Here is an 11167-nt window from a genome sequence, read left to right as displayed (position 1 = left end):
TCACCGTACAGGTACAGGTGACAGTCTCCTCTGCAAGCCTCTGCACCACAGCACCTTTGGCTGGGTGAGATGACACTCCCCAGCTGTGTCCTTGATGAATTATCACAGTCCAGCTGCCCTGGCCCTGCGTGGCCATTTCAGTATATCCATGATCCATCTCTAAATGTTATCTTAAAGCTGCGCGCAAAACACAACCCAGCCATTTTGAATATGCACAAGGCTGCTGTAAGTGTCCATGTAAACGACTGGTTTCTCCAGGCTTTCCAAAATTATCTCCAGCACTGTCGTAACTAAAGAGCAACCTTGAACCTCCTCCTCATCACCATTTGACGTAAATGCCACAAGTTTTGTGACACAACTGTGGCAGTCTTGCGGGGCCATGCGGGACACCACTGGATTTAGGCGCAGCTTGCAGGAACACAGACTGGAGCCTGGTGGTGGAGCAGGAGCAGCTCGCGAGCTCACTGGAACTGCATGCACCACACAACGCTGGCAATGGTAAAGCTGAGCTGCCTCCGCACCGAGCCCCTCGGTTGAGCCCCCCGCAGCTGCATGTGGGGGTGGTAGCACCACGTGGATGTGCTGGGACCGGGTTTGGGCAGGGCAGGCTCTGTGCTCCACTGGGTTTCACGCCCCATGGCCACCAGCCCACCTCCTGACAGGGGGCACCGGGCTTGACTAGAAAGACAGGCGATAAGCAGCAGGCCTGCAAGCCGTGGTGTGGGAAGGGGGCACCAGTCCCAGTCTGGTGGAGTGAGGGCTCCGCACCAGCTTGTCCCATGAGGCTGGGGGGGGGGACGCAAATCCCGGTGCTGCCCACCACCCATTCCCAAACTCCCACCCCAGCGCTCCTCTCCCACCTGCCCCCACAGTCACCCAGCACTGTTATTTCAAATAGTTTAATTTTAAAAATATTCTATTCAGTGCTAAAATATCTTTTCACTTCCACGCGCGGCCGCGCCTTCGGCTTCGCCAGGCTCGATCACAGACAGACTCGGCAGGACATGCAGTGGCGGCGGGGAGGCCCGGCGCGGTGCTGTGGGCCAGGGTGCTGGTGCGGGGAGCTTAGGGACATGGGCATGGGAGGGCTCCCTGGGGGTTCCTACATCTTGCCCGGACAGGGTGTACCTCAGGGGCAGCTCCCCCGCTCTGCCAGCCACGAGGTGCAGGGCAGCAGGAGGGGAGCGGGGTGCAGATCCAGCCGGGACACGGCCACGCTGCCTGCCCCTCTCCCCTGCCAGCCTCTCTGCGCTCCAGCCCCCCCCCCCCCCCCCGGCCTCTGCAGGGGGCAGCAGGGGCTCTGTGAGGGCCCGGCGGCAGAGCAGAGGCAGGCTGCACCGATGCGTTCAGTACCTGCCCTCCACAGTGGTAGCGCTCCTCTCTCTTCCGATACAAATGGCTTAAATTAGCAGCTTATTGCACAGCGTCCCAGCGTGGGATCCCTGCCCAGCAGCATGAAGGGCTGTGGTCTCTATTCCCAGGGTGCTCTCCCCCCACCCTCCATTGCACTTTACACCTACGGCAGGAACGCCCCAGCCCACGGTCACAAGGGAGCAGACAAATTGCTTCGTGCAGGTGGAACACAGCTCTTTGGTTCCCAGCACGCAGCAGCTGGTGTGGAGGGCAGACACGAGGCCCAGAAACAGGCAAACAGCATCTGCCAGCGCCGTAGGGGCGATGGACACTGGGGAGCCCCGAGGATCCCTCCCTCTGTGCATGCAGACCACCCACCAGAGACCCCACGCCGCTATAGTACAGGTCAGCAGGGAGAGCGGGAGCCAATAAATAGAGGCAAATTTGTAGGTACTGGTGGCAGCCCCATCTGGCCGGGGGAATCGTTTGCAGGCTGCCTCTGCAGGGGCTGGCAGGAAGCTCCTGCCCCTGAGGGCAGGGCAGGCTGGATAGCGAGGTGGCAGGAGGGCCCTGTCCCTCAGGAAGGGCAGGCTGGGGGGAAGCACCCCGGCCCCCAGGGGAGGGCAGGCGGCTCTGTGAGGGGCTGGCGAAGGCTCTCCCCGGGGACGGGCAGGCTAGCTCTCCGAGGCCGTGTGGCACACAGAGTTCTGATCGGCACAAAATCTCTTCAGAGGCGGCGCACCAGAGTCCTCCTCCTCTTCAGTTACCTGCAAGAGCCAGAGGTCACCGGCAGTGACAGGAGCTGAGTGCGCCCACGAGGCCACGCTGACCTGCTGGACACGGCTGTCTCTCCCCCTGCGGGGACGCCCTGAGCTTTCCTCTGTGAGGCGGCCTCAGCAGGAGCCAGGCTGTTAACGAGCTCCTGGGCATCAGCAGTGAGAATCCACCCCAGCCCTGGAGTCAGCTACAATCATTATTCTACTCCACCTCCACACGTTTTCCACACACAATTTAGGCCCTGAAACCTGAACTAAACCACAGGACCCTGCAGGAAGCCAGGAGGTTTGGGGAGCTCCTGGGGGCGGTTTGGGACTACAGAGCAAGTCTATACGTCTTGACATTTCTGCTACAATAGACAACTGGTGAAACAGTAAAGGCGCTCTGGGAAGACAGGGCAAGCTGGGTGCGTGCACATTTTGACATGGTTTCAATCCTTCCCTTACCTGAGTCTCAAGGGGGACCGGTTCTTCCTTTGTGAGAGTGGGAGGCTCATCTGCAACTTCCGAGGAAGGCAGGGATGGCTCTGGAGGGAACAGAAGGGTTAACAACAGTGCAGACCCAGAAGCACAGTGGTACTCAGCCCACTGAGCCAGGAAAGGAGACCTCCAGCAGAGGTGCCTCAGTCACCCGCCTTATAAGAAAGACGCAAGCCCTGTCACAAGGCCCTCTAGCAGTGCCTTCCCCAGCCTCCCTGGCCCAGCTGGCCACCTCCTCTCTTCCCAGCCCAGCAGCCATGCCCGGGTGTCCCAGAGCCCACCTTCCAGAGTCTCCTGCCCCAGCGTGGGTGGCTGCGAGTCGTCCGTGCGGAAGTCAGATGTGTGGGCAGGACTCATGGACTCACTCTGCTGGGGACTGGGGCTGGAGTTGGGGCTGCTGTCCACCTTGAGCTGGTAGACATCCGACAGGGAGCTCTGGTTACTGTTCTCATCTGCAGAAACAGCACCTAGTGAAGAAGAGTACCTTGATCCAGCAGCACAAGCAGCCAAAAGCAGCACTGAGAGCCAGGGCCATGGAGGGCTCATGCAAACGGAAGAACAGTCAGTGGCATTCACACAAAGGGTTCACAAAGTCACTCAGCAACAGTCAGAGCGTCTTGACGCGGCACTCCCCACCGGGACACAACCAGCGCCAGATCCGCAGCTGCCCCACAGGAGAGGGAGCTTCTGCCCAGGGAACCGGAGAGGCTGAGCAGGGCAAAGGAAAGCAACCTGGGGCTATTCAGAAAAGAAACGAGCACAATGTGCAAGGGTGACACAAAGCTCTGCACTGCCAAATCTCACGTCTGCAGCTTGTGGTGGGCACCTGCACCTGGGTGTTTGAGGGCAGGAGGCCTCTTGCTTCTGTACCAGAGTTTTGTACCTCTTCTATTTGCAAGGCAGCAAACTAACAGCAGACCAAGACTCCACACCTGCCCCCCAAGGGAAGGCAATCCTGTTTTTCCAGGTAAAGTGGTTCCATGGGGGCTAAACTGCAGACCTGCACTGCTAACTTGTTAACTGCATCTACTGGAAGCACCAACACAATGCCTGATGTCCCTTAGCCACAATGAGGGTTGATTGTGTTGGCTGGGGACAGGCATCCACTCTGCTCCAGCTGTGGGCTCGTGCGCTGATCACCTCCATCAGAGATTGCTCGTGGCTGCTACAGCGCTCTTAGATCACAAGCAGCGACCCGCAGGAGAGAGATGCTGCTCCACAGGGAAAGGTCTGAGCAGGTCTGAAGGCAAAGCCCTGCATCCCCACACCAACCCAGCCAGAGCCCACTAACAGTACCAGGGAAGAGGAAAGAAGCCCATCTTGCCACTGCAGCACATCCGGCAGCAAGGGAGGTGTAGTGTTACATCCGCAGAAAACCTCTCCTTTATCATCTCACACTGCCTTCCCTCAGTCTGGCAGCAGCCAAAGATCCTCTAGGCTTTTATCCCAAAGTCCATGCCAGTCCTTACAGTAACCAGGGGCCTCAGATGCACGCAGCCATTCATCTTTCCCCAGCAGGGACTCAAAGTGGGAATAGGAATCCCCACTCCTCCTGTTCCCCGTTAAACTGCTCACAGAGAGATTCCAGAAGCAGCTGATTACGATTCTTTTTGATGGCAAGAACCAGCAGTTTCACCAGTGTCCTGGTTTCAACTAGGATAGAGTTAATTTTCCTCCTAGTAGCTGGTAGGGTGCTGTGTTTTGGATTAGGATGAGAAGAGCGCTGATAACATGCTGACGTTTTAATTGTTGCAGAGCAGTGCTTACACCAAGCCAAGGACTTTCCAGCTTCTCGCTCTGTCCTGCCAGCGGGCAGGCTGGGGTGCAGCAGGAGCTGGGAGGGGACAGACCCAGGACAGCTGACCCAAACTGGCCAAAGGGGTATTCCATACCATCTGACGTCATGCTAAACAATATATAGGGGTGGCTGGCCGGGGTGGGGGGCCGGCTGCTCGGGGATAGGCTGGGCATCGGTCAGCGGGTGGTGAGCAATTGCATTGTGCATCACTTGTTTTGTACACATTATTATTAGTAGTAGTACTATTATCAATATTATTATTATTATTATTCTGTTCTAATAAACTGCCTTTATCTCAACCCACAGGCTTCACTTTCCCGTTTCTCTCCCCCATCTCAGAGAGGGAGGGGGGAGGGTGAGCGAACGCCCGTGTGGTGCTGAGCCGCCAGCCGGGATAAAACCACGACAAGCAGGCACAGCCCGGGAGCGGCGCAGCACAGCTCCGCGCTGAAGACGCGCGCTGCTCTCCCCGCCAGGCAGCACGCCCAGCCCGGCGACATCCCCCCTGCTGTAAGGCCTGGGAGCCTTGCCCCAGCTCCGCAGGGCCGCGGGCTCCGCCAGGCTCACCTTGAAACTCCAGGAGCAGCGAGGAGTTGGCGGAGGTGTCCGCCGGGAAGCCGTTGGGCTCTCGGGCAGCGCTGCCGCCGGACTTGGATTTCTCTTTCTTGAGGAGAGAAAGAAAAGCACGGGGACGAGGCGACGGGGCCAGGCTGCAGGGCGCGCCCCGCAGAGGCCGGGCCCGGGCCCGCTCCCCCCAAGCCCCGGCGGCAGCGAGGGGAGGGGGCGGGGTGGGGCGGGGGGCGGCAGAGCCCGGCCGGGGCGGCTCCTGCGGGGCCGGGAGGGCGGGGCGGGGCGGGGAGGGGGGGGTGCCGCGGGGCGGCGCTCACCTCCTTGCTGTCGGCCACCGGCACCCACTTGAAGATGCGCAGCGAGGTGTCGCCCACCGTCACCCACTTCTTCTCCCTGCGCCACGCGGCCGTCAGCGCCCCGCCGCCCCCTGCGCCCCGCCGCCCCCCGCCCACCGGGCCCGCGGCCCGCCCGTCGCGGGCGCTTCCGGCCCCCGCCCCCACGCAGCCGAGCGCGCTGATTGGCCGCCGCCGCCCTAGCACCGCCCGCCGCCCCGCGCGGCGCTCCGATTGGAGGCCGGCCCCCGGGGCGCCTCCGCCGACGGCCGTGTGGCGCGGTGATTGGCCGCGGGTCGGCAGGCCCCGCCCCCGCCCCCCCGCGCCCCGCCTCTCACCATCTGCGGACGCGCTCGATGGCCGCCATCACTTTTTTGATGTCATCCTTGGCGCGGCTGCGGGTCTCGGCGCGCACCGAGCGGCCCGACATGGCGCCCGCAGCCCCGGCAGCCCCGGCTCCGCAGCACCCGCCGCCGCCCCCCCGCGCATGCGCAGGCCCCGCCCCGCCTACGAGTCGCGTCAGCGCGTCGCCGCGTCACGCCGCGCCCGGGGGAAGGGAGGGGGGAGGCCTCGGCGTGGCGGCGCGCACTGCGCCTGCGCGCCTCGCCCCGCCCCGCTCACCCGCCCCCCCGGCGCGCGAGGAGGAGGCGCGAGGGTGGGGCGAGGCGGCCGCCGCCATCTTGCGCTGGGGCCGGCCCGGGGCGGGGCCGCGGCCAGGTGCCCGCGGAGCAGTCCCCGCGGCCGGCCCCCGGCGCGGCGAGGCGACCCCTCGTCCCCGCCCCGCTGCCGGCACGCAGCCCCCGTTGCCGCCGCCTCTCCTCCGGAACGGGAACGGTCCCCCCGGCAACCCCAGCGAGCGCTGGGCGCCGCTAGAGGCGGGACCGAGCAGCCGGAGCCAGCGGGAGGCCCTTGGAGCCCGCCTCTCGCCCCCCCCCGGCATCGTCCACCTCTGCACTACCCCAGTCAGAACGCACAGAAGGAAGGCTCTGCGTGAGCAGGCGGAGTGCTCGTTTATTACAAGTCGTTCGGGGTTACTAAAAATCAGCCGCAGCACGCTGCTCCCTGCAGCTGTACCGAATGGGAAGCCGCTCCCGTGGGCAAACAGGACTAGTGCTTCCTGCCGTAGATTGCCGCCAGTGCCTTCCTGGCACTGGTGATCTGCTGCTCCAGTCTCTCTCGGGTGGCTTTGTTGGCAGTTTTTTTCAGCATGGTCTCCATCTCTTCCACCACTGCCCGGTAGCCAGCAGTGTTGTGGAACACCCGGATAGCCCGGTCTCCGCAAGACACCAGGTAGCGGCTGCTAGTGTCAAAAGCCAAGTCTGTTATGTACTGTCCATGAACACCAACAAAGCGCTCCTCCTCTTCTCCTCTTCGAGTGTTGTACACAATAATGCTTGTACCACAGGAGATGGCTGCGACATGAGCATCAGGGGACAGGGCAATGTGACACGGTTCTGTTACTTCACACTTCCCTGTCAGAAGCAGGTATGGATCTTGTTGCTTCTTATATTCCACATCTGTGTCCCAGAATTTCCATGTACCATCCTTCGAAACAGTTGCCATCCTACAGGCAGGACATAAACCACATGTGACTGCAAGGAAAAACGGGTAGCACCTATTCCCCTTCCACATCTGCAAAGAAGGAATCCTTTCCTTTGTGGATAGAGCGCTCCTTTGGGCAGTGTGAGCCTGTACGCACGTGTGTACTTCATCCTCCCTTCTGGAGCAACGGCCACCCACCAGGAGGAAACCCTTGGGGAAGACGAAGATGGCCCAAAACAATCCCTGTGCTCCCAGGAGCGCACACACACAGCAGAGTTCCCCCACACTGTGCAGGGCAGCAGCCCGTTCGGATGAGCTGCTCGGGCACACTGGAAGGGGTGAGCACACGTGTCCTGATGGTGCTGTTTCGGGCAGTGAAATAACACGAACTTACCGCCTCGAGTCATTAGAGAAGGAGAAGTAATGTATGCCAGCAGTGTGGCCTTTCAACTCAAAAGCCCTGGTCACTTCCCGGAAGTCTCCACTCTTGCCAAAACACACTTCCCACACCTTTACATCAGGGGTAAAGCCACATGATGCCACAAACCTGGGTAGAAGAAAGCAGTGAGACAGGGTATTTGTTACAAATTTGTTATTTTGGCTGGGCCATGGAGCTCCATAGCCACAGCCACACAGAGCTCTCCTCTGGCCTCCTGAGGGAGGCAGAGGTCACTTGCAGTCCTACAGGGTGCCTGCACAGAGGGGTGTGTAAGAAAGGGCTCTGTGAAGTCAATCCCATCTGGACACCTACATTCAGAACTTTGCTTTGGTCTGCTGAAAAAGTTTTCACTGAAAGCAGTCTAGTAAAGGGAACGCTAAGGAAGGCCACCACGGACAAGAGCAGCAACTCCACGACTTAACATTGAGAAACTACTCAGACAAAATAAAAAATCTAAGTGCTCTGACCCCCGAACTCAGTGGGATCAGTGCATACTAAGAGTCTTGCTACAGCAACAGGTTAGAGACAGAGCTGAGAACAAGATTTTCCTGATAAAGAACCTTTAGGTAATAAAGATTTTAATTTTGTAATTAACATTTAAAAGGTTAAAAACTGTGCACTAGAAATGTTATTTGCTTTGTACAGATCGTTTACATTGGCCCACCCACTTTGCCACCCAAAGCCAATGCTGTTCTCTCCCTCAGCTCTTCAAGAGATGGTTAATGGGAACAGCAGTTCCTGAGACACAAAGACAAACCACCAAGTGTCTGAGACCGTGCAGGTGGGAGTCAGCACTCCTGGAGGGACTGCTCTTGGGGGCAGGAATCATTTTTAAAAAATAAAAATAAAATAATGTGGAACCCTCAGAAAACTGCATTATAGTAACAGCAAGCTGCAGATGATCTGATCTGATAATTTCCCCTGAGAAGGAGCGAGGTTCTTGTTTATTCTTGTGGCCTCCCACTTCTCAGCAGGAACAGCTTGGAATACCTGCGTGCACCTCACCTCCCACAGGGTGACACTGCAGCATAGGCATTGTTCATCTGGTTAGTGTTAATGCTGGCAAGGACTTCACCTTTCAGGTTCCAGATCAGGATGGTAGTATCACTGGAAGCTGTCATGATAAACTTTCCTGGGGAAAAAAGACAGAGATCAGGAGAGCATCTAGGCCTAAAGCTGTCACAGGCTTACCAAAGGACTAGGACAGTCCCTAAGCAGGGCAATCTCTCTCTGCACCAGAACAATCAAGAAAACCAAAAGTAGCACCAGAATTCGAGTGCTGATCTCCTGGCACAGACTGAAAAGCAGTGTCAGAAGGCTCAGCTCCTGGTTAATACCTTAATGCTCAAACCTGTGGCTTCAGCAGCTGTCAGCTGGCAATGGGCGCTCATGAGACCCTGTGTGCTTCTCACCCCAGGACCTTTCAGATCCCATTTGCAGAGCTCAGTACCACACTGGAACCACAAGAGAAATGCAGCAGACTTGATTCCCCCCCCAAAAAAACACAAGTTGAATAGGTATCTCTAGCTTACAAGTCATGGATTACAGACAGGTAGCTGATCAGAGTCACACCGGTATTGTCCCTGATTACTGGTGCTGTCAATGTTTCAGACTTTGGCTTGCAATGCTTACCCCCCTTGTTCACCTCAGCCTGGGCACAGCCGGAGTTGCATAGTAACCTTCAACTTCATTGTTGCAGTTTCCATTTTCACTTTTGCAGCTGAACAAGGGCCTCAGTTGACATTTTCTCTGCTCTTCTATTGTAGAGAACTTGTATCTACCCACTTTCATCTGTCCACTGTCACATGCCTGAAGCATCCATCAGTTCCCTCACTGCTAACAAACTCCCCCGCAGGCTCTGGCCTGAAAAATCCTAGAAGTCCAAGACAGATCCTATGCTTCCTGATCTATGAACTTACTAGGGAGATTTCTGACTGGTTAAAGAGACAAGTGAGCCAGAGAACAGAAATGCTCTCAATATTGAGACCAAACCTCTTTGCAACAGTATCCTTGAAAAACTAAATTAAAAGACTGTGCATATCAGGGAGGTAATTCTGCGTTTACATGAAAATTGTTTCTTTGCAACCTATGTCTTCCAATTTACCAATTTAGTAAACAAAGGCTAAAAAATAACATCTAGAAGACCACAGAGAATCAAGTGGGTCTTAATTAAGCCAAAAACCCTAACACTTTAAACCCAGCAGCCATTGCTTTAAAGGAAAATCAAAGCAGATCTGGAGAGCCTTGACAAGTGAGCAGATGGTCATCACCATACCTGTCTCTGCAATTCCTATATTGATGACAGGAGCTTTGTGTTTCTTTGGGAAGTCCTCAGAAGTCGCAGTGAAGGTGAAGTTGCCATCGTCCTTCTTAGTCATTTTGTAGACGCGAATAGTCTCGCCATTCGCCAGCCAGACAATGAATGCCCTAAGCAGAAGGATATGTCACTCTGAACCATTAAGAAACAAGTTACCTCAGTTCAGCTTATCTATAAGGTAAGTTAATAGGTCGGTCATTCAGTGACACCTGGAGAAAGGGACATACAGTGACAGATAAAAAGCTTTGTTTTATGAGGGTACCAAGTTCTCCCTGCGTTAGCTCAATTGCAACACTGAATGGAAAACAACACCTGGAAACCAGATGCTTTCCTCTCTCTAAAGGAGGCCACTTTGCAAAACGCCAAGGCAGGCTTTCCAAGCAACCTCCCCAGGCAGCTGGAGCTCCCTCCCCAGTTCTCCAGAGAGGCCTAGCAGTTCAAGCTGGCTTGCTGACAGAGACCTTAACAAGCACCTTCCACGGAGGCAGCAAGCTGGACGCTGGGATATATGCCCAAGCACCATGCTGAAGTGCCAGCTGCTTTCAGGAGAAGCCACGTATCAGTGGTACCGTCAAAACCCTGCGAGACTTCTTGCAGGCGTACAGCCTCCCTGCAGCCCAGGTGATGCAGCCCTGACTTCGACCGGGGCTCGGGCCGCGCGTCTGGCAGCTCCATCCGCGGGGCCTCGGGGAGCAGCAGCACCGCCCGCGGTCCCCGGGCTGGGCAGGGATGAGGTGCGGGGAGGCCCGGCCCCACCTGCAGTCTGGGCTGAAGCGGACGAGCTCAGCGTGGTCCAGCTCCACGTTGGCCCGCAGACACCGGTGCTCGCGCGCTGTGAAGTCGCGGGTGCTCCACAGGCGGACGGTGCGGTCGTCAGCACACGACGCCAGGTACTTGCCGCTGCTGCTGAAGTCCAGGCAGGACACGGAGCCGCTGTGGCCCTGCAGAGAACGCACGGTCGGGAGGAGAAGGAGGAGAGCGAGGGGCGCCCGGCAGCGCGGCCGGCACGGTACCTTGAGGGCGGCGACCAGGAGCCGGTGCGTGAAGCTGTGCGGCTGCGGCTTGTCCCTGCGGGCCCGCGCCGGCAGCTTCGCCTTCCTGAGGCCCTCCGGCTTGGCGGCGGCGGCGCTGCTCGCCCCGGGGCCTGGGGGGAGCGGGGATCAGCGGGGAGCGGCTCTCAGCGGGCAGCGCCGCCCGGCCCGGCCCGGCTCCCCGCGGTACTCACCGGCCGGCGGCGCGGCGGGCAGCCCCCGCGGGGCGGCGCGGCGGAGAGCGGCCGCCAGCAGCGGGACCGCGACCAGGACCAGGACCAGGACGAGGGCCCCCAGCGGCCCCCACCCCCCCAGCGCCGCCGCCGCCTCCATCCTCCCGCCTCCCTCCCTCGTGGCACGGCCCAGCGCGCCTGCGCCGGGCGGCGGCAGCGGCTGAGGCGCGCCCCGCCCCTTCCCGCCGCGCTGGCTGGCCCCGCCCCTCTGACTGGCCCCGCCCCTTCCCTTCCCTTCCCTTCCCTTCCCGCCCCGCCCCTTTCGCGCCCCGCTGGCTGGCCCCGCCCCTTCCCCG

At 58.9% G+C, this 11167-nt stretch overlaps 2 protein-coding genes across 3 annotated transcripts; both read right to left on the bottom strand.

Annotated features, from left to right (window-relative positions):
* Positions 1-883: 883 nt before the first annotated feature.
* Positions 884-5919, bottom strand: BCL7B (BAF chromatin remodeling complex subunit BCL7B). Of its 2 annotated transcripts, none has more exons than XM_080563342.1 (6): positions 5648-5919; positions 5295-5370; positions 4975-5071; positions 2891-3061; positions 2577-2656; positions 884-2120 (listed from the first exon to the last, which is right to left on the bottom strand). In XM_080563342.1, the coding sequence occupies exons 1-6, from the start codon at positions 5737-5739 to the stop codon at positions 2028-2030; spliced, it is 609 nt and encodes a 202-aa protein (XP_080419468.1). In that variant the 5' UTR covers positions 5740-5919; the 3' UTR covers positions 884-2027. The 2 variants fall into 2 exon arrangements, with proteins under 2 accessions (XP_080419468.1, XP_080419467.1); XM_080563341.1 differs by having other exon boundaries at positions 2891-3076; positions 5648-5901.
* Positions 5920-6294: 375 nt separating this feature from the next.
* On the bottom strand, positions 6295-11005 carry TBL2 (transducin beta like 2). The gene is made up of 7 exons (XM_080563336.1): positions 10833-11005; positions 10621-10751; positions 10364-10548; positions 9566-9717; positions 8296-8422; positions 7246-7398; positions 6295-6873 (listed from the first exon to the last, which is right to left on the bottom strand). Exons 1-7 carry the CDS (start codon positions 10969-10971, stop codon positions 6417-6419), a joined length of 1344 nt encoding a protein of 447 aa, XP_080419462.1. The 5' UTR covers positions 10972-11005; the 3' UTR covers positions 6295-6416.
* Positions 11006-11167: the final 162 nt, after the last annotated feature.

This window comes from Anser brachyrhynchus (assembly GCF_964034855.1).
Source record: "Anser brachyrhynchus genome assembly, chromosome: 20".
Lineage (NCBI taxonomy): Eukaryota > Metazoa > Chordata > Aves > Anseriformes > Anatidae > Anser > Anser brachyrhynchus.
The sequence above is the reverse complement of the archived record's forward strand: the minus strand, read 5'-3'. Positions and strand labels throughout refer to the sequence as shown.

Bases quoted from the DNA above. Each gene is read 5' to 3' on its own strand.
- BCL7B (XM_080563341.1), bottom strand. From the start codon at position 5,739: ATGTCGGGCCGCTCGGTGCGCGCCGAGACCCGCAGCCGCGCCAAGGAT. The intron at 5,371-5,647 runs GTGAGAGGCGGG...CGCGTGGCGCAG, and splicing joins ATCGAGCGCGTCCGCAGATG to GGAGAAGAAGTGGGTGACGG. The intron at 2,657-2,890 runs GTGGGCTCTGGG...TGTTCCCTCCAG, and splicing joins GGGGCAGGAGACTCTGGAAG to AGCCATCCCTGCCTTCCTCG.
- TBL2 (XM_080563336.1), bottom strand. From the start codon at position 10,971: ATGGAGGCGGCGGCGGCGCTGGGGGGGTGGGGGCCGCTGGGGGCCCTC. The intron at 9,718-10,363 runs GTGGGGCCGGGC...CCTTCTGCTTAG, and splicing joins CGCTTCAGCCCAGACTGCAG to GGCATTCATTGTCTGGCTGG. The intron at 6,874-7,245 runs GTAAGTTCGTGT...TCCTGCCTGTAG, and splicing joins TTCTCTAATGACTCGAGGCG to GATGGCAACTGTTTCGAAGG.